The sequence below is a fragment of the Sebastes fasciatus genome, chromosome 12 (assembly GCF_043250625.1).
Source record: "Sebastes fasciatus isolate fSebFas1 chromosome 12, fSebFas1.pri, whole genome shotgun sequence".
NCBI classification, from domain to species: domain Eukaryota; kingdom Metazoa; phylum Chordata; class Actinopteri; order Perciformes; family Sebastidae; genus Sebastes; species Sebastes fasciatus.
Genome location: NC_133806.1, coordinates 24,676,242 through 24,698,001, shown reverse-complemented (window position 1 = coordinate 24,698,001; position 21,760 = coordinate 24,676,242). Strand labels below are relative to the sequence as shown.

Genomic DNA, 21,760 nt, shown 5'->3' with positions numbered 1-21,760 from the left:
GATGAAGACAGCCTGAAACGAAGATGCTGACAGCCAAGGACCAAGATGGTGACGGTTAAAACCAAGATGGCAACGGCCAAAATGCCGAAAACAAGCTTCACAACGGTAGTCCTCAAAACATCCCGATGACTACGTCCACTTCTTATATCCAGTCTATGGGCATGACGGCAGAAAACGTTAGAGTTCCTGTTAATGAATATAAGTCAGTGAGTGCGTTCCTCAGTGAAAATGTTGTTTTTGAAAGGCTAAACACCAAAAAATATGGATTGAATCAGAATATTTCATTAGATAAAAACATGTGAATATTTTTTTGGGGGGCATAAAAAAAGAGGAAGTTATCTAAATGTTTTGTATTGTTCATAGTAGGTCATTGTTGAGGATGTGATGAAGTCTCGTTTTAAACAACAGGAGGGTTCAGCTCCGTCACGACTAACCTGTCCATTAGAGCTGATTGATTTGCTGCTTTTTGGTCAGATATGACAGGAATTGAATAAGTTGAAGTTTTGGAAGCTAACTGAAAATATCACTGTGGTCTGAGAAATAGTAAATGTGATTGATTTTTTTAATTTACATTTCATAGACTAATTGATAAATTGAGAAACTAATTTGCATATGAATCAATAATCAGAATAATCTGCTGTTGAAGATTTAATTTTTGTTTTTACCTCTGAGTCTCAATTTAAATAATATAAATGACATAATAATAAAAATAAAAAGCTGAAATATTTTACAGTTGATAATTCAATATCTAATTATTATCTGAATAAGTTAATTTCTTATCAAATCAACCGATCAATAACGTGAGGAGAAGTGATTTTTTGCTGCTGATTTTATTCAACAGATGGACAAACACGGACATGCAGGTCACATGGTTCATCTGCAGCTACAAAATGCATCATTTTATATTTTGTACAAGTTTCAAATCAACCTTTATATTACTCAGATTTTAAAATAACGTATGTACAGACACAAAGAGAGAGAGGACAAATGCATGTGTTGGTGTAAATGTTGTTTTTGGCTCAAACATTCAGCTGCTAATGAACTGACTTCAGGGGGCGTAAAAAAACTCTCATAGAAATAATATCCATCACGTCTAAAAGCTGAATCAACTCCAGAATCAGATTCATCATTTATATGATGATGAAAAAAAGGTACTTCATAATTCTTCTTTTAGGGTGCTTTCAAATCAGAGACCCGGGCCCGGATCCGAGTACTCTTGTCAATCGTACTCGGGCACAGTACGAATCAATCGTACCTAATATGAAAACACCCTAAATATCAAATTAGAACTTTTAATTTAATTTGATGGCTAAATGCCAACAAATATGGATTGATGCAGAATATTTAATATAAAAAAACAATTGAATTTTGGATTTTAACTATCTAATGAATTAATCTTCCTCTACTAATAGTATAATACTAATAATATTAGTGGAGGCTGATCTTTGTCTGACACTGGGCACAAAGACCGGCTTTAAACACAATGAAGAGACGAGAAGAAGAAGCAGCTGTGCATCATTCAAATATCAACGTTATGACTGAAGCAGTACAGCCCTACTATATTTACTAGAATTATTTTATTCCCCATATGAAAAGACTTAATTTCCCTCTCGTCTCCTCTGTGCACCTCTTTTATCTGTTGATGCTGTGTAGATATGACGGATTGAGGAACGGGAAGCCGTGAGACTTTAACGGATCATCAGAAGCAGCCAACGGAACGAGGAGGAGTTAATTAATTCAAATTGTAAAGAGCGAACGGAGGATATCACTTCCTGTCTCATACATGTGAATCACACAATTGTCTGTAAGCTGTGTGTTTGTGTTGGCGTGTCGTTGGCGTGTCTTCACTTCTTCACTTCCACACTTTGACGATGCCGTCTCTGGACGAGGTGACGATGAAGCCCTGTGTCGTCTGAAAGGTGGCGATGTCAGTGATGATGTCATGGTGTCCCACAGGGAGGGATTCTGGGCCACGGCGAGGCGAGTCCTCTACGACACCGCTCTTCTGTTTACTGTGGATCTCCTGCAGACATTAAAGGGTTAATAACACACCTACACACCAACTGCAGGCACTAAATATTGAGTTAACGCCATAATAAATCGTTAATACAAAATGTATTTTAAAGTCACTAATTTCTTTAACGCAACCAATATTTGGAGGTTGTAGCGGGCTCAGTTTTAAAGTTAAAAAGCCCAAAACCAAGAGGGCGACGGCCAAAACCAACCATGTCATACTAGATTGACCTCTGACCTCCAGATATGTGAATGAAAATGGGTTCTATGGGTACCCACGAGTCTCCCCTTACAGACATGCCCACTTTATGATAATCACATGCAGTTTGGGGCAAGTCATAGTCAAGTCAGCACACTGACACACTGACAGCTGTTGTTGCCTGTTGGGCTGCAGTTTGCCATGTTATGATTTGAGCATATTTTTATGCTAAATGCAGTACCTGTGAGGGTTTCTGGACAATATCTGTCATTGTTTCGTTTTGTTAATTGATTTACAATAATAAACATATACATATGTTGCATAAAGCAGCATATTTGTCCACTCCCATGTTGATAAGGGTATTAAATACTTGACAAATCTCCCTTTAAGGTACATTTTGAGCAGATAAAAAATGTGAGATTAATCGTGATTAACTATATTAATCGATTGTCAGCCCCTAAAATCAATATTCCACTAATATTTATGTTTACATATTTGATAAAAGTAGTTGACCTTCTTTTCTTTAGGCCATGCATCTCCCCTGCAGCCTAACAGACTGTTGGTTAGCTGGTTTGAGACGCTCACCTGTACGACTTCAGTTCCTTCAATGATCTTCCTGCTGTAGAGGACCGACGGACAGTGCAGCGAGTCATTGGCTCCTCCCGCCACGATGTACGACCTCTCAGGATACGCCAGGTCCCAGAACCTGAACACCACAAAACTCAACTATTAGTACTGTCATTTAAAACACATGACCCAGTGTTCTCTTGATAATGAATCTGCTGTCCGATTAAAGTCAGGGCTTCTAATCATTCAGCCTTCATCTGGTTTTATACCGTGTGTCCTCAGTGGTTAATGAGAGGAGGAGGAGGCTGAACTCTGTCAGTCACTGAACAAACTTTCTCCTGATCTGTTGATGCTGTTTGACACATCTGAACCACAGCAAGCAGCTATTTTAAGCTATTAAGTTTAGTGTCACATGCTGAACACAGATGCTAACGGAGGCTCTTTTTACTTGTTTGTACATCATGTCAATACCGAGGTTTATGAAGCAGGATGACTCTGGTTCCTATTAGACTGAAGAAATAAAAATAAGTCAACTTTTATCACCGTCTGCTGTCTACAAACAGAAACAACAATCACTAACGCTGTGTTCAGACCGAGAGTGAAGTGAAGCAAGTTAAACCGCCGGTATCATTCGTGTTCATTCACTCTAAACGCTCCGGAGACGAGGATGAGCTTGTCTCCATAGATACCAACAACTTTTCTTTCCTCCATTTGTAGATTTGATCATTGTGCTTTCACAAAATATTTACACAATGAGATATTAAAGGGAAATTAAAGAACAGCTAGAAAAAAATCACTTTACTGTGAAAAGACAACACTTACTGTATGTCATATTACCATATCCAACACCTAAGATGATACCTAGTGTCATATCACGATATTGATATAATATCGTGATATTACCCATCTCTAGTGTAAATTTGCGTCTATTCGCCTCTCTGGATGTTTCATATTAATTCTGAGCCTTCAGTGATGATGTGTTTCAGACCTGATCCTCATGTCCGATCCAGCAGTCAGCAGCAGAGGGTTCCCGTCAGCAGGACTGCAGTAGATCCCATGAACGCTGTGAGGAGACGGCTGCAAAACAAACACAACAGTGACATCGTCACCTTTTAGGTTGATTTTAGTGTAACTGATCAACACAATCATGATCACGGCCAAAAACCGAGATTGAGACGGCCAAAAACCGAGATGGCGACGGCCACAAACACCTACCTGCATCTCAGAGAGGGGAGGGGCGGAGCTCGCCCACAGGGTGAATTTCCGATCGCCGGTCTCCATGTCCCACATCGACACTTCGTTATTCCCCTGGACAGCTGAGAGACAGACAGACGTGATCAATCAAACCCAGACGATCCTCTGATCATCTCTCTCAAACTACAGTTATATTAGATGATGTAATCTATAGTAAATATGACATCATCATTCTCCTCGTCTCACCTGCGATGACAGATGATTGGTAGAGCGGATGCATCAGCAATCGTCTGATTCGTGCTCGGGCCGGGTGGGAGTGGTTTGAGATGGGCAGCTGGAACCGCATATCCCAGCAGGCCATGGTGCCGCTGCTGGTCCCTGTGGAGGAAACAGGAAGTTGGGATGCAGCAGGATTTTCACAATTTCACCTAAAAATACAGATTTTTACTAAAACAGTTGTAGTCGTATTATAGGCGGGTTTTCATCTACAGTCTGTGTTTGAACATTTTAATGTTTTCAGAATAACAAGTTTTAAATGTATAATTCATATTTGACTCTGCCACCACGTTAAGGTTTTATAGAAACTTCAGTAAAACCACCAGATTACAGTTGATGTAGGGATTATCTTTCTATACTTGCCAGGATCCTCACTGACATAATACATTACCAAACCATCCCAATTAATTATATTAGACTGGATTTTTTAGTGTTGTATAGAATACAGGTACATTCATTAAATTGAACTATGTAGTGGGACCATATTTGGACCTAAACCTGATGATAACCTCGTTGTTTGAAGTAAAGAACGGGTCAACATGACCTCACTATGGTGGTTTAAAGCTGCAACTGGTCCTCACAGAGATAGTAACACAGACCTAAGCAGAGCCAGCACTGGTGCATGTCGACGGTGAAGGAGGTGATGAGGCCGAGGCGGAGGTCGTGGCGCAGCGTCCAGGCGTTGGAGTTGGAGCGAAGGTCCCAGCCGACCAGCGAGCCGTTGACGGTAGCGTACGCCAGCACCGACTGGGCCCCCGAGTTAAAATGGTGGATGTCAACCGCACAGCCGTCCTCCTGAAGGTCCAGAGACCTGAGAGGAAGGACGCAGACAATGATGAGACGCGTGGTCATCAGGACGGAGGTTTACCTGTAGGGGGGGGGCTCAGTTACCTGGTCTGGAACGGCTGCACTTTGGGGGATTTTGGCGGTTTGTTGGCTTCGACTGCCAGCAGCTGGATGGATCCGTTATCTGATGCCACCGCCAAGTAATGTGACCCCTGACAGAAGGTCAACGTCTTCACGTGACCGCCAATACGAGAATAAGTCAACACCGACCTGCAGGAGCACACAACAGGTTAACATCCGGTCCAGGAGAACATCTGAGGTCTGCTACAGGTGAGGTTCATTATTCTGGATTCATCCATGTACACATATACATAGAGCTCAACAGTGACCGTCCTCTTATTGAACGCCTCCGCTCAGTTTTCCCGCTCATTCATTCATTTGCTCCATGAACGTTTCAGAGGGTCCGTGTACAGAATGATTTAACCATCCCATAAACCACTGTGACTGAATACTTTGATATCAAAAACATTAAATTATTATTAATAATTGAATGAATAGTTAGATATCTAAAGCAGACTCATGAGGACTTTGATACAGCTCATAAATACGTACATACAGGATAATGTACAGCTAGCGGGTCATTGTTGTGAAAGAATCTATACATAGCAACAGTCTGCTATACATAGCAACAGTCTGCTATGAAGACTGTAACAGACTGTAGAACGCCATGATTAACCAATCAGAATCGAATATTCAACAACGCCGTGTAAGAAATACAGATAATAAACTGTCTTAAGTTGACCGCTGGACGTTATCAGCAGGTGACCTCCTACAACTTCCTGTAACTGACAGGTGTGACTGGTCTTCTAGTGGTTCAGTACCGTGGTCTCTGGTGACTGGTCTCACCTGGTGGTCGTGGTCTTTCCCTCCATCTTCTGACTGTCCCACACTTTAACGGTGCCGTCGTTGGACGCCGTGGCGAAGATGGAGTGTTCGTCTGAGACTCTGATGCGGTTCACAGCAGCTTTGTGTTCGTGGAGATGAGCGACCAGCAGCCCTTTAGGGTGCCACCCTGAAACACACAGGTACAGATCTGGAGGGTTAATATCAGCTAGAACCAGTAAAATAACAGTTTAGTTCCCGTTCAACCTGATTACATGTGGAGGGATCGGACTCAATACAACAGACGGAAGACAAACAATAACAAACATGGACAGAAGATCTGTTTGTCTTTAACAGAAAGGTCCTGTTTCCACTCTGTCCTTCTACACATGAAGAGGAGTTTATAATAAATCAGCGTGTTGTAGGTGTATTGTAGGTTACCAGGCGGCGGCGGCCGACTCTCCCACTCGGCGCTCTCCATCATCTGTTTGGCCATGCGCTCAGCGCTGCACTGCTCCCTCTTCTGCTGCACCAGCTGCTGCAGCTCCGCCTTGCAGGTGTTGATGCGCCGCTGGTAGGCGGCGCCACTCGCCACCGACTGCAGCACGGGCACAGACGGGGCCGCGGCGCTCTTCCTGGTCTGACTCGCCGGCCCATCTGTGGCCTGCAAACACATCAGCTCCTTATTTTAGTCACTCTGACGATGGTCAAAGGTCATTAGAGGCTCCGCTTCATTGCAAAGATCTGATCTAGTTTCAGCTTTTACAACTCAAAGCTTCTATGTGAAAAACAGGAACATCTCAATAGTCAGAAACCACCACAAGTTTCTTATTTTGAAATCAATTTAGATTATTCACTATCTGTTAAATGAAAAGGATCAATCTTCACATTGAGTTTAGAAACACACACTCACTGAATTACATTAGTTTTTATACAGTATGTTGCTGATACACAGGACCAAACCTGATCTCACTGATAAAACAATCATCATTCATCACATTCAGAGGCTCTGAGAGGAAACTGGGCTCAGATTCAGACTCCAGGTCAGAGAGACATGAAGACGTTCAGCGTGGCGGTAAATAAAAACTACATGAACCGTCTGAGCCTTCAGCCAACTAAATAAACACCAGTCAAGCATTCACTAAAGACCCAGACACACCATGCCGACATAAGAGAACTAGCAGCGATGAAGGCCGACTGTTACGTCGCCTCATGTCGCCTTTGTCTTGTTGATTGAATAGTCAATGTTGTTGTTGTATTTCCTGATGTTGTTTGTCTGCTACTGACCAATGCTTGAGTACTAGTATGCATATTTTTGATGTAGTACTTGTTAAATGTAAAGCTTGTTGTGATTGTGTGCCTGTCTGCATTTCTTTTATGTAACGCTTGACACGTACAGTATGTAACACTTGTCGTCGCGTGTAATACTTGTCATCGTGGGTAACGCTTTTCGTTGAACGCAACGCTTGTCGTCGTACGTAATGCTTTTCGGCGTATGTAACGTTTTTCGCCGTATGTAACGCTCGTCACGTATGCCAATACTGTCCTTTCAACTTTTGATATTTCTTTTTCCCCCCTCAAGAGGCTTTGCCTTTTTCCAGGCTGTCATTGCCAATAAGAATTTGTTCTTAATTGACTTCCCTGGTTAAATAAAAACAAATAAATGTGGAGCGGCTACAACAACCCATTAAAACGGTCTATAAAACCTAGACTGTGAGCTCTGTTACGTTTTATACATTTATTTTACTAGTCTTTTACCAGCTTTATAATAACCAATATTAATAAATGCTTAATTGATGGTTGATTAATGATAATTAATAATGTTTGTTTACTAATTATTAGTAACGCTGTATTTTACATTATTTTATCATTAGTTTGTGCAACAACAATAACCTGTTAAAATAACATAAATTATAGCATTACTAATAATTATTAAACATTAATTATAATGTCATTGTTTGCTAACACTACAATAACTACTAACGAAAGTTACATTATCAGTATCAGTATACCACTTCTTGGTGATGGTTCCTATACAGTGTTGTGGTGTTGATGTGAATGTGCCCGTGGCCGTACAGCAACAGTACGTGATGGCGTTACCGTGGCGGGCTGCTGGGCCGACGGCGGCTCCTGAGACCCGAACATGCTCTTCCACTCCTCGTTCATGGTGGAGTCCTGCTTCGTGTGCTTCCTCGCTGCAGGACAAACAAACACAACAGGTACATCAGGACAGGATGTTGAGGACACGTTTCTTATCACGTGATCGGCAGATGTTGACACTTCCACATCCGGTTCTGATTACACTGCTGGACTCCAGCTCTGGGTCAAGAGTCTTCATTTAGGAACAGATTGAGTGAATAAAACAACTGTAAGTTGATATTTTAGAAGACTGTGATGAGAGTAGAGTGAACCGGAGGACTGTCAGATGTTCAGAGAGCACAAAGAGAAAATGATTAATGGTGGAGATTAGAAAGGAACGTCTCCCCCAGGCTGTAATTCACTCTGCTGACTTACAGAGAAAAACATCTGGAGCACAGAGCTGGTCGTGATCTGCTCATCCTGATGCACACAGCTGGATTCACACCCAGACAGAAGCTTTAATAACCAGCTCTGGGTTAGTCTGGACTTTAACTGCAGCTCACTAACAACCTCGGATCTCATTCAACCCGTTAGGTTAATATGACCACATGTCCTTTTCTCTAGCGCCATCCTCAGGACTAACTCTCCAGCTAATGATGACTTCATTACTCTACCAGAAAGATTCATCACTCAACATGACAATCTGACTGAGTCTGTCTCAACTCCATCATAAAATAAGCAGGTTGTCCAACAAACTGGCAACCACTAGTTGTGAAGTGAATGTGATGGAACGGAGGAAGGAGACATCTAGAGGCTGGATGTTATCACTGTTATCAACAGACCATTAAAGGAGCAGTGTGGAGGATTTAGTGCATCTAGTGGAGAGGTTGCAGACTGCTCCTCTACGTTGACTCTGGTATTTGCGGCCAGTTTAAATTCAAGAGAAATGTTAGACATTAAAGGCTCCATGAAACAGCTCTGAAATCAGACTTTTCTTCTATAAACCTGAATATGAAACTTAAGATGACAGGAGGAGGCTGACCGGGTCGACCCAGCATTTGTCACATCTGTCTGGACGTAGGGGCTCATGATAATTCAACAGAAAACAATCACAGCTCTGAGAATGACTGAAGTAAGTTTGTTGACAGGATTTGGGCGTCCGATGAGACAGCCGATCAGGAAGCAGCGACATGAGGTAACAACATGGAGGAAGGCATTTTTAATTTCACGAACAGTTTGGTACTTTCAAAGCTAGCGTGCAGCTTCAAACTAAAATCACATGATACTAAACACCAGATGCTGCAGCAATGCACTCTGGGAAATAAATACAAAAAAACATTTAAACATGAAACAGAAATCTGAAGAAGAGACAACGCCGTGCAGACATGAAGTGTGTTATAGTGCCAATCAGGATGTGGATTACCTCTCTTGTCCTCGGGCTCAGCTTTGGGTTTAACCAGGTCCACTTGGCGGCCGGTGATGCCGAGCGTGGCCAGGTCGATGACGCCGGTCTGAGCAGCCTCCCCCAGGTGACTCTGCTCGCCCATGTTGGCTTTGGCCTTGTTGGATTTCAGCATGAAGTCTTTGAGCGCCAGCAGCTTGTCCTCCTCGGCCTCGGTCATCCCCTGACACAACATAACCAGAGATCAGAGGTAGGATCAGGAAACAGGACAGAAGATAACCAGAGAGGATCAGACGTCTTCTTCTTCTCTTTAACTTCAACCATATATAAACATTCATGTTCAGACTCAACCAGCAGTGAATGTGTCCTGATATCAGTGAGCCTCACTGTGCTCCTTCATCACCACCATCATCATCACACTGTAGTTTATTTCACACATCATCCTGTGACAATAACACGCACTACAGCACCACATGTGGATTCACGGGTTGGCAGGTATGTTACACATGGAGAATCCTTGAGTGCAGACTTTGTCTCATCTGTGTAGACGGAGTGAATCTGTGAATAAGGCTGTGAAGGCTGTTTGTGTGGCTGTATAATGTTTCACAGAATGTGGTTTTTCCTCAGAACTTCAGTGAATGTGGCTGCCTGTGAGGCGCTCTGCTCTCCAGATGGAGCTTTTACTAAAACTGCGACCCCCCTTCTCCTGTGAGATCTGGAATCACTTTACAAATCGTTTCTAAAGAAACGTTCTGGCCTCGAGGTTTAATTCTGAAGAAGTCGTTATGGTCCTCCAGAGTCCTGGACCCTCATGTGGGAGTCTGAGTCAGCGTCCGTGTGTTTTTAACATTTATCTGTAATGTTGAACCAGAGATAACGCTTTGGTTTGGAGCTCTCCTCCTCAGCTTCACCCTCTCAGCTGTTGAAAACCTCTTTGTTTCTGCTAATGGTAAAGGCCAGGATATAGGCGAATCCAGGTTGTCATTGAGGTAGGCTATCACTGCTGTGGCAACTCATGTACAACACTGAAACCAAGAAGGCAATGGCCAAAAACCAAGAACGAGTATCTTAATTATATTACATTAAACTGAGACAAAGCAGCTCATCCTCCTTTTACCAGCGCTACCTGCAGACAGCCAATCACATCAGGAGGAAGGACTGACACTGATGGAGGACAGAGGACAGGAGGACAGGAGGACAGGAGGACAGGAGGACAGGAGGACAGGAGGAAGGACCTCAACCATTAGAGGTCATTGCCTAACCTTAACTATTAGTGGTCATCTAATCAGACCTTAACCAGAACCAGAGAAACCAGAGTTTCAGAAACTGTAGGGTACCATCTAGACACAACCTCAAGTCGGTACAACAAATATAAAGCCTGTTTTAGGAACATGTGAGACAATGAAATACAACCCAGGAAGTCCTGAGGACTAAAACTTGACACAGTTTGAGGTTTAAACATTTGGAAGAAATCGGTGGATTTGAGACGTTATTTATTCAAATTTAATTAAAGAATTGAGCGCTGCAGATGCCGTTTGCTGTTGTGGTTGTAAACTGATGACCAACAGGATTAATCAGAAAAACATGGAGGCACCCTGCACGCACTTAACAACAACAACACCGTCCCAGACAGACCCCCCCCCCCCCACTGCCAACCTTTCATAACACCAGATGGAACTATTTCAGCGCAGCGTGGGAAATCTGTGGCACAACTTCACTGGAAATCTGTGCATGACAACTTTACTAACAACAGGAATAAACTGTGGTTCACTGCCCCCCCCCACCCCCTCTGGTTTAAAACCACCTCTGATCTTCACTGAGGGCACAAATAGGATCCAGTCCCTCTGTGGTGTTCCGGCTGTTTGTTACGGTGTCTTTTAAACCACGTACTTATTACATATACATGTCAGTTGTGTCTAAATAGAGACGAGCAGAGGAGCTGAATGGCTTGTTGATTCAAATAGACGCTGTGATCAGCAGATACATGTGCCAGAGATCCTGATGGGAGCACCTTTTGACGTCCAACTGAAACTTAATTTGAAAGTTAGCTAAACAGGAAATGTGTTATTCTGGTTGTTTTTCTTGACCCGTCATCAGCCAGTAACACTCAGGTCATTTTTAAAAAAAAGAAAAAGAATTTGGTATAAATGCCGTTATTTTTTCATTCTAAAGGTTAAAACATGATTTTGGTTAAACATCACACACATTTTCTCTTTTCTTTGCTGCTGATTAAACTGTGGAAGTGAAAACTGATTATTATTATACTCTGATAATTATCTTTAGTGCAGATCTGTATCCGTCAGCAGCTGAGAAGAGGTGATAAACAGACTGCCAGCAACCCGGCGGGTCCATCAGTCACTTCACTGATTACACAAACACAACCTTCAGACATAAGAACAAATCCAACCAGTTTCTCAGCACGGCTGGCTTCTCCTCAACTTCAGGGACCTCAAAATCACCCAAAACCAGCTAACTGAATATAAATCAGGTTGGGAAACACATTCTGCTGAACTTCTTTGGTAAAAATCACTCTTGTTCCTCAACTTTCTCAGATAATAATAAGCTTGTTTAGCATTAAAGGAGGCTGCTTATTAAAAAGATTGTTGCTCAGATGTGAGTGTGTGAATGCTTTGTTCATTCAGTGGTCAACATGGAGGAGCGACATTGAGGAACGACATGGAGGAGGGACATGGAGGAGGGACATGGAGGAGGGACATGGAGGAGGGACATGGAGGAGGGACATGGAGGAGAAACACAGAGGAGAAACATGGGGGAGAAAACCATGAAGGGGACCCCAAACAACATATCACCAAGAAGTGAAAGTCAATAGTTGGTACCATGTCAACATCAGGGCCCAGCAGCAGAGCTACGCTTCCGCCTTTGGACTGAAAGAGACTACCAGACGCCAGTAAAACGTCCGCATACAAAGAGACGTACAAAAGCAAAACTAAATTATTTCTATTCTATTGTCATGTTCAACCTAAATCTCCTGTGTTGAACAATAAAATATTATAAATATAAGAAGCGTTTCAGTCCAAAAAGGCGGCAGCAGCAGTTGTTGTTTCCTCTCTCTGCTCCCCTGTGTAGATGTGAAGGACTCATTGTAAGTTCTGACCTGTGAGAGCAACTTCTTGAGCAGCTGAGCGATGGCCGGGTCGTCAGGAGTGGGGCATTCTGGGATTGATCCCGCTCGCTTCTTCTGGCGAAGCAGCAGGTGACGGAAGAGGCTGGCGATGTCTTTGGAGCGCAGAGCGTAGTCGAAGATGGAGCGACTGACCGGCTCCTTCAGCACACTGAGCAGGACCAGCTCCTTATCGATCTGAGGATGACAGGTGAGAGGACAGGTGAGGTGGACAGGTGAGGAGGAGGGAGAGAGACAGGTGAGGACAGGTGAGGAAGACAGGTGAGGAGGGCAGGTAAGGAGGAGGGAGAGAGACAGGTGAGGACGACAGGTGAGGACGACAGGTGAGGACGACAGGTGAGGAGGAGGAGAGGTGAGGAGGAGGACAGGTGAGGAGGAGGGAAAGAGACAGGTGAGGACGACAGGTGAGGAGGAGGACAGGTAAGGTGGGCAGGTGAGGAGGAGAGGTGGGGGGGGGGGACAGGTGAGGAGGGCATGTGGACGATAGGTGAGGAGGGAGCACAGGTGATGAGGGCAGGTGAGGATGACAGGTGAGGAGGGAGGACAGGTGATGAGGGCAGGTGAGGATGACAGGTGAGGAGGGAGGGCAGGTGATGAGGGCAGGTGAGGACGACAGTTGAGGAGGGCAGGTGAGAAGGAGAGGTGAGGAGGAGGAGGACAGGTGAGGAGGGCAGGTGAGGACGACAGGTGAGGAGGGAGGACAGGTGATGAGGGCAGGTTAAGATGACAGGTGAGGAGGGAGGACAGGTGATGAGGAGGAGGAGGAAGACTCACCTGGATGATGGGCTGGGTGATGAAGGGGTTGAGGTGGGGCATCAGTTTACAGTAGACGTCGGCCACGTTGAGGTGCTGAGCGATGACGGTGATGAAGCCCACCGCCCCGTAACGAATCCACAGGTTGGGGTGACACAGGAACGGCGCTACGGCGAGCCAGATGGGACAAATCACACCGTCCAGATTAGTGACATCACTCACTCTGACCTTTGAAGGTTGTTGGTGTGAGTATTTACATTATTATTATTATTATTATTATTAGTAGTAGTAGTAGTAGTAATAATAATAATAATAATAATAATAAATCCTCTGTTCTGCATTTGATCTACTTGTATTATTGTTTTGAAGTATTCTGTATAAATAAAGTTATTATTATGTCTCAGGTGTAAAAGTGAACGCTGGTCATTTTATTGTTGGAGCAGCTCATAAAGGATAAAAACAACCATGAAGGTCAGTACTTAAGGTCATGATACTCTTTCAGTGTCGAATCACATGACCAGTAGTCACATGACCAGTACACTCACTAACACCCGGTACGATCCGTGGGGTTCTCTCTGGTCTTACCGATGTCACTGACGAACTCGTAGATATGAGGTTTCTGCAGCAGACCCAGCTGACACATACAGGTGAGAGAGTTGAGAGCTTTGTAGATGACGAACTCCTCTGTGTCACTGAGACCCTGCTGGAGGAGGGGCTTCAAGATGGAGGAGCTCTGCCAGCCCACGTACGCCGCCACACCTTCAGGACAGGTAGACACAGACCACATCAACAACACACAGTCACCTGGTCTACCTACTAGTACCTGAGCAGGTAGTGAACAGAGTACCTGAGCAGGTATGTGGTCATGTGATGTAGTGAACTCTGACTATGTCATGTGATGTAGTGAGGTCTGACTATAGGCTCGTTCGAGATGAACCAGGCCTGCGCAGAATCGATCACTGGCGATCGCCGCGCAATGCATGCCGGTTAGATTTGTGTCCGACTTGATGCCGACTTGCTCTGACGTCATGCACACGTGGGCAACGATAACCTCACGAGATCGAGGCGGCCGTAGTTTTTAGAGCCAGGCGCCGCAGTTGCTCTCTATCGACTGCAAGACCCAGGGCATTATGTGAAACGCCTGGCTCGCGCCTGATCAAAGAGCTGATTGGCTCTTTGATCAGTAGAAAGTCACAACTTTCTGTGTAATTGTAATATTTAACGCTAGATTGTATTAGTCTCATGTTGTGCAATGAAGGTTTCATCTGTTAAACATATCTTGTGTGGTTGATAATAATTATTATAATAATAATGAAGGTTATCTATATATAACGCTTATCAAAACGAGTGCCCATTACAAAGTGCTTTACAAGGTGGACATAAAAATAATAAAGTATAGAATCCAATACCAGATACACGCACATTTCCACATATATTTACAAACAAATATAAATAAATCCCAACGTGGTCTGAAAACTACAAGTGGCCTACAGATCGGATCTAACAGGAAGTACCTTTTTCTGTGACTTCCTGTAATTTCCGTGAAAGCTGCTCGAAACGGCTGGAAACTGCCCGACTTGACCGCAGCTTTTAGTCACCACCCCCTGCTGCTACCGCCTGTTCATCTCGAATGAGCCTTATGTCATGTGTTGTATTAAGTTCTGACTATGTCATGTGATGTAGGGAAATCTGACGATGTCATGTGATGTAGTGAACTCTGACGATGTCATGTGATGTAGTGAACTCTGACGATGTCATGTGATGTAGTGAACCCTGACGATGTCATGTGATGTAGTGAACTGTGACGATGTCATGTGATGTAGTGAACTGTGACGATGTCATGTGATGTAGTGAACTCTGACGATGTCATGTGATGTAGTGAACTCTGACGATGTCATGTGATGTAGTGAACTGTGACGATGTCATGTGATGTAGTGAACTGTGACGATGTCATGTGATGTAGTGAACTGTGACGATGTCATGTGATGTAGTGAACTCTGACGATGTCATGTGATGTAGTGAACTCTGACGATGTCATGTGATGTAGTGAACTGTGACGATGTCATGTGATGTAGTGAACTGTGACGATGTCATGTGATGTAGTGAACTGTGACGATGTCATGTGATGTAGTGAACTCTGACGATGTCATGTGATGTAGTGAACTCTGACGATGTCATGTGATGTAGTGAACTCTGACGATGTCATGTGATGTAGTGAACTGTGACGATGTCATGTGATGTAGTGAACTGTGACGATGTCATGTGATGTAGTGAACTCTGACGATGTCATGTGATGTGTTCTTACCCACGATGCTGTCGAAGAAGGCTCCTCTCAGATGCCAGTCGTTCTTGTCGTTGAGGAAGGTGATCATGTGCGACAGCAGCACGTCGTTAGCTTTCTGCCGGCCGAAGAAGACGCAGAGTCGCGTGATGCCGTTCTCCATCAGCGACTGTTTGACGATGTTCTCCGAGTCGCTCAGCAGCGTCACCACTTTCTGCTGCACCATCTCATGCAGCGCCTGCAGCTCTGGAGACGGACGGCGGGTTTGTTACTCAGATAAACTCTTCTGAGCAGCAGGAATGAGTCAGCTCTGAGTGTTTCTGTACCTGAGTCGTAGTTTTCGTTGGGGTGGAGTATTTCCTCCGTCTCCTCTCCGCACACGTCCTGCTCCGTGTTCACGTTGTTTTCCTGAACCAGCTCCAGGAAACGCAGAGCGCTCTCTGCCAGATGAGCGATATTCTCTAAACATCACCATAAAGACGAGAAGAGAGAAAAAGGCCTAAAACAACACCACTGAACTTTAAAGGCAGATGCCAACGTCTGGATTTAATTTAGAGTTTTAAAATATGTGATAAAGATAAATCAGCTGATATTCATTTCCTTCCATTTGTTGTTTAAAGAATTGTGACCAAGATGTGTTCTGAGTGTACCACAGTGTAAAAATAAACATGTCAGCGTTCTCTGGTAAACAAACTATGTGATGAAGTCTAAATAAACTATGTTTAAACTTACATTTAGTGCATTCCTTTGTTGCAGTCATGAACCCAAACTATGTGATTTTCCTCTTTTAGCCAGGTCTCAGCACCACAGTAGCTCTAGTAGAATTTAAGAGCACTGTAATACCATTCTGACAAATTCAAATATTCTACAAGTCTTGTGTTGTATTTTTATGCCTTTTATTTCCTCTGAATTAAGCTTGATACCGTTTTATTTTTTAATTTAAACTACATTTCCGTGTTCTGCTTTGAGTAAACATTTTATTTCAAACCCTTAGAGCTTCAGTTTTTGGCATCATTGAGCAAAAATTCCATAATAACCTTTAACATATTGTAATTCGAGTGTTCTGAGAGAAAACTAGACATCTGCACCTCCTCATGGCTCTGTTTTCAGGCTTTAGAAAATCTAGTCCTGTGACGGGAGACTTTGACCGATCACAGGTCATTTCAGAGAGAGAGCATTCCAATTGGCTGTGCTCTGGCTGGTGGGCGGTGCTTGGTATTTCCTCAACAGATCTCAACATGGCTGCCGGGTCACAAACTTTCTCATTTTACAGCTAAACCGTACACTACAAGATGATTCTGAGAACATTTGAGGAAAGAAATAGACATTACAGTAACAGAATATTGATTCATATTTGATCAGCGCTGCCTAGTTTGACGGAATTGGTGAGTGATTGACAGCTGCTCAGAGGCAGCAGACTCTAGATCAGCTCTGATTGGTTGTTTTCCTCCGATCTGTGAAATCTTCCAGATGCCATTAGGAGCCCCGGAGGACCCAATCTTTTTCAGGACATAGTGACCATTTTATAAAAATAACTTTTTTTTTAAATCTGATTTGCTCCATTTCTACCCACTGCTGCTGCTTTAAGCCAGATATAGTTGTTATTTTTGAATTTTTCCTTTTGAAGTAAACATGTTATTATGAACCCTAGAATCCACCAACCTGCGTATGCCAGCCTGACGATGGTGGCGTCGTCCTGGGCGAGGTGGGCGATGCCAGGCAGAATGTACTCTGGGTAGATGTTGACGTCGTTCCTCGGCACCTCCTTCACCAGCGCCAGCACTTTGGCCAGCGTGCGCACGGCCTGAGCGCGTACGCGAGGCACGGGGTCGTTGCAGAAGTGCAGCAGGTAGGGCGTGATGCGGTCCAGCAGGATGTCGACGCCGAGCCGCGGAGCCAGGTGCAAGATGAGCTCCAACGCCGCCAGCTTGGAGTCGCAGGAGTGCAGCGTCTGCAGACAGGAAGAGATGACGGACACTAGCACCATGAGGCCCTGCTCCTCCCTGGAGCTCAGCACAATGTCGCTGCCGTCCGGAGACAAAGACAAGGAGGAAGAGGAGCCTGGAGGAGAAACAGGTTGTTATTTTAGTAAAAAACGGTCATCATTGTGTAACCACCGGGGTGTTTCTCTTCTCACCTCCTCCTCGCAGGTTGTGCAGGATGTTGTCCAGGTCTTTGCGGATGACAAGGACTCGCTCATCGGCGGACTGGAAGGTCTCTTTGGCGAACTGAGCCATGTAGGGCTGCAGGAAGGTGTAGAAGATGTCGGGGAAGGCTTTCCCTCTCTGCTGCTTCAGATACTCCTCTGCTGTCAGACGCCTCTCTGGCTCTCTCTGCACCATCTGAACCACCTGAGACAGGAAAGGAATTCATTGGTACCAACCATGTCATACTAACTTGTCATGAAGGAGGTTAAATAACGCTCCAAATATTACGCTAAATTTTGGCGAGGAAAAATTGTCATGTCCATTTGCAAAGGGGTCCTTTGACCTCTGACCTCCAGCTATGTGAATGAAAATGAGTTCTATGGGTACCCACGAGTCTCCCCTTTACAGACATGTCCACTTTATGATAATCACATGCAGTTTGGGGCAAGTCATAGTCAAGTCAGCACACTGACACACTGACAGCTGTTGTTGCCTGTTGGGCTGCAATTTGCCATGTTATGATTTGAGAATATTTTTTATGCTAAATGCAGTACCTGTTAAGAGTATTAAATACTTGACAAATCTCCCTTTAAGGTACATTTTGAACAGATACAAAATGTGTGATCAATTTATAATTAGCACTAATAAAATGACATATAAATTATATAAAATAATAACATTTTATCCATATAGCCAAACCCTAACCCCAAATATGTCTGCGTGTGTGTTTATGTTCAGTATTACAGACCAAACCAGCCTCCATTAGATATAACAGACTGTAGATCTCTGTAGGATATAATGATGATCTGCTGTATAAATAAAATCAGCCGTCAGTGATGATTACCAGCTCCCGGATGCTCCGGTCCTCGATCTTCTTGAGGACGTGCTCCGTCTGGAAGTGTCCTTTACGATACGCCAGCAGCTGGGACAGGTCGAACAGAGGGACGCCCTCCGTGAAGAGCTCCGCTATTACACAGCCTGAAAACACAAACACAGATACTCACTGTTCTAGTCCTTTAAATAGAAACCAGTAAAGGTCTCCCTCCCGTGTACCAAGCATGTAGCAGAACTACACGTGGTCAGCGTGAAAACATGAATGTTCCTCTCTAAAGCTGCTGTCAGAGTAGTGTAGGTCAGCTTCTCTCAACCACTGGGACTCAGAGTGCCATCTAGTGGTCATGCAACACAGAAAATGAGCCGAACAAAGTTGTCGCTAATCTGGCGATAGCACTGTGTTTTCCTAAATGAAAAAGTTATACACATCAGTGCAACCACTGTAAAAAGTTAGTCTGGAGCCCTGATGGGCATCTTTTATTACACATGTAGAAAATGATTCAGGTGTTTCCTCAGCATTCAGTTCATTTCTGTGTAGCTGCAGTAGAAGTGATCATCAGGAGTCCGATCATCAGTCGAGTTCCTGCTGATCATGGTTTTATCTGTGATGATCTAAAGTGTGATATGTGGTTACCTGCAGAGAAGATGTCCATGGCCTGTCTGAGCTCCCCTCTGCTCCTCTGGTTGTTGTTGGTCAGGTCCACCAGCGGCGTGTTCTGGTCACTCTCCGTGGTGAACATGCTTCCATCCACGAACCTCTCTGGAGCAATGTAGCACGTCCTCCGCCTGGACGTGTCGAAGAAGTAGTTGAAGTCAGCGGGGTTGTCCTCGGGGAGATACGTGGGCTTGAAGCTGGCGAAGTCGGTGAGCAGCACCCAGTTCCAGCTGGTCACCATCACATTCTCTGTCTTTATGTCGCCGTGGCGGACGCCGGCTTTGTGCGCCTGGTCGACGGCGTTGAGGATCTGGAAGGCCAGCCAGCGCTTCTCCACGTTATTGAGGAAGGGCCGGGTGCTGATGCGGTCGTACAAGTTGTCCCGGACATACTGACGGAACAAGATGGCCGCCTTCTCAGTCAGGGAGGTTTTCTGGAAGGGCAGGCAGTTCTGGCAGGAGTGCAGTCGGATCTTCAGCTCCTCCAGCTCCTGTTTGTAGCTGGTCAGCGGCAGTGACGGGTCCTGGATGGCGAACACTTTGACCACCACTAAGCCCTCGCGGTGTTTGGCCCGGGCCACCTTGAAGAAGCGGGTGCTGCCCAGACTCTTATCGTACTCATGGTCGTGGATGTCTGAAAAGTAGCTGTCCACAGACAGGATCTGTGAGGGGGCGATCCCCGCCAGCTGGTTCCCCATTATGCCGCAACACGGTGGTGTCTGTGGAAGAGTCAGAGTACAGACCAGTAAACAGACCAGTTAACAGTTAACAGAACCAGTAAACAGACCAGATAACAGAACCAGTTAACAGACCAGTTAACAGAACCAGTTAACAGACCAGTTAAAGCTGGTTTCCTGTGGTTCTGCTGCTGTTTCCTCTGATTTACTGGAACCAACTTCAGGCTCTGATCACATGATACTGTATGTAGTTACTATGTACTACTACTACTACTAGTATTACTACTAATGTAGTTACAGATACACTGTAAAAATAGTCTGTTAGAGTAAAAGTACTAATACCACAGTATAAAATACACTGTTATGGTAAAAGTATTTATTTCACACTGTAAAAATACTTTAAGGTAAAAGTAATAATACCACACTGTAAAAATACTCTTTTATGGTAAAAGTACTAATACTACACTGTAAAAATACTCTGTTATGGTAGAAGTACTAACAACACACTGTGAAATACTCTGTTACAGTAAAAGTATTTATTCCACACTGTAAAAATACTCTGTTAATGTAAAAGTACTATTACCTCACTGTAAATATACTCGGTCATAGTTAAAGTACTAATACAACACTGTAAAAATACTCTGTTAAGGTAAAAGTACTAACAACACACTGTGAAATACTCTGTTACAGTAAAAGTATTTATTCCACACTGTGAAAATACTAATTTAAGGTAAAAGTACTACTCCACAGTGTAAAGCACTCAGTATTAACACATCTTGGGAGTAAACCAGAGTCATGTGATTGAGCTCAGCTCTTTGATAATGCTAATGTAGCATGCTAGCTCACCGTTAATAACTGTTTCCGTTAAACACAAACCATCAATGTCCCGTTAGAAACGGTGTAAACGTGCTGTAACTATACAGGTCAAGTTACCAGTTCAACCCGACATGTAAAGTGACCAGCAGCGGTTATAATCATCATTATTATCATTGTTATTACCAGCAGCTGTTGACAGGACCCGTGTTGATGTTCAGCAGGCTAGCAGCGAGCAGTGGACGGTTAGAGTGGTGATGCTAACGGATGCTAACAGATGCTAAACGGTAACAAACGGTAACAAACTGTAGCCTGACCGCGCAGTAACCGTCTTCATGTCGTCTGTCGGTCCGGTAGCTCCGACAGACGTCCAGCTGTCGTTCCGCCCCGCCGCCGGTGAAACGCCCCGCTGCTGTAAACAGACCGTAACCGTGAATAACAACCGTGAAATCAGCAGCAGCCTGAATCACTCAGCTAGCATGTTGTAGCTGTTTACAGCTGTTGTTGTGGTTCCGGGTCAGACCGGAAACGGAGACGTTTTATTTATTTTAATTTTTTTTTTTTATTTTTTATTGAAGATAATTAATTTACAAACATGAAGGCATTGTAATCTAAACTCAAAAAATACAAGGCACAATTGGATAGGAAAGATTACTTAAATTATAAAAAAAATATATAATAACAAAAATAAAAGAGGGGGTAGAAAATAATTCAAAGAACAAAAAAGAATAAATAGATAAATAAATAAATAATAATAAGACTGCACTCTTCCATAGTAGCTTTAGGGTCATCATCATATATGTTCAGACACTTTGCATGTTGTCCTTTCATTAGTCTTAAAGCACTAAGATGATTGTCCACAACGTCCCTTTTGAAAACAGAAAATAGGGGTTTCATTTTCCTCCATTTGGATGCATGGATGAAAAAAATTGCCAGCAGTATGTTGTGTGTTCAATATCAAGTCACTCTTAATGTCCTACATGTTAATACCAAACACAATATTTTCTCTTGTGAGAGGAGCAAGTAGTTGGATTTTGGTTGACAGCCAGTTATTCAAACCT

At 43.8% G+C, this 21,760-nt stretch overlaps 1 protein-coding gene across 2 annotated transcripts; it reads right to left on the bottom strand.

Annotated features, from left to right (window-relative positions):
• Positions 1 to 811: 811 nt before the first annotated feature.
• pik3r4 (phosphoinositide-3-kinase, regulatory subunit 4) lies at positions 812 to 21,209 on the bottom strand. 2 transcript variants are annotated; one of them, XM_074654288.1, is made up of 21 exons: positions 20,886 to 21,209; positions 19,190 to 19,928; positions 18,566 to 18,699; positions 17,712 to 17,925; positions 17,237 to 17,635; positions 15,901 to 16,035; positions 15,599 to 15,820; positions 13,879 to 14,052; positions 13,315 to 13,460; positions 12,514 to 12,717; positions 9,420 to 9,621; positions 8,018 to 8,112; positions 6,359 to 6,581; positions 5,942 to 6,107; positions 5,141 to 5,305; positions 4,849 to 5,060; positions 4,220 to 4,351; positions 3,995 to 4,095; positions 3,768 to 3,856; positions 2,798 to 2,918; positions 812 to 2,023 (listed from the first exon to the last, which is right to left on the bottom strand). In XM_074654288.1, exons 2-21 carry the CDS (start codon positions 19,905 to 19,907, stop codon positions 1,853 to 1,855), a joined length of 4,023 nt encoding a protein of 1,340 aa, XP_074510389.1. In that variant the 5' UTR covers positions 19,908 to 19,928; positions 20,886 to 21,209; the 3' UTR covers positions 812 to 1,852. The 2 variants fall into 2 exon arrangements, with proteins under 2 accessions (XP_074510389.1, XP_074510390.1); XM_074654289.1 differs by lacking the exon at positions 20,886 to 21,209 and adding an exon at positions 20,733 to 20,753.
• Positions 21,210 to 21,760: the final 551 nt, after the last annotated feature.

Bases quoted from the DNA above. Each gene is read 5' to 3' on its own strand.
- pik3r4 (XM_074654288.1), bottom strand. From the start codon at position 19,907: ATGGGGAACCAGCTGGCGGGGATCGCCCCCTCACAGATCCTGTCTGTG. The intron at 14,053-15,598 runs GTAAGAACACAT...CCTGTCCTGAAG, and splicing joins CTTCTTCGACAGCATCGTGG to GTGTGGCGGCGTACGTGGGC. The intron at 8,113-9,419 runs GTAATCCACATC...TTTGTCCTGCAG, and splicing joins TGAGCCCGAGGACAAGAGAG to CGAGGAAGCACACGAAGCAG.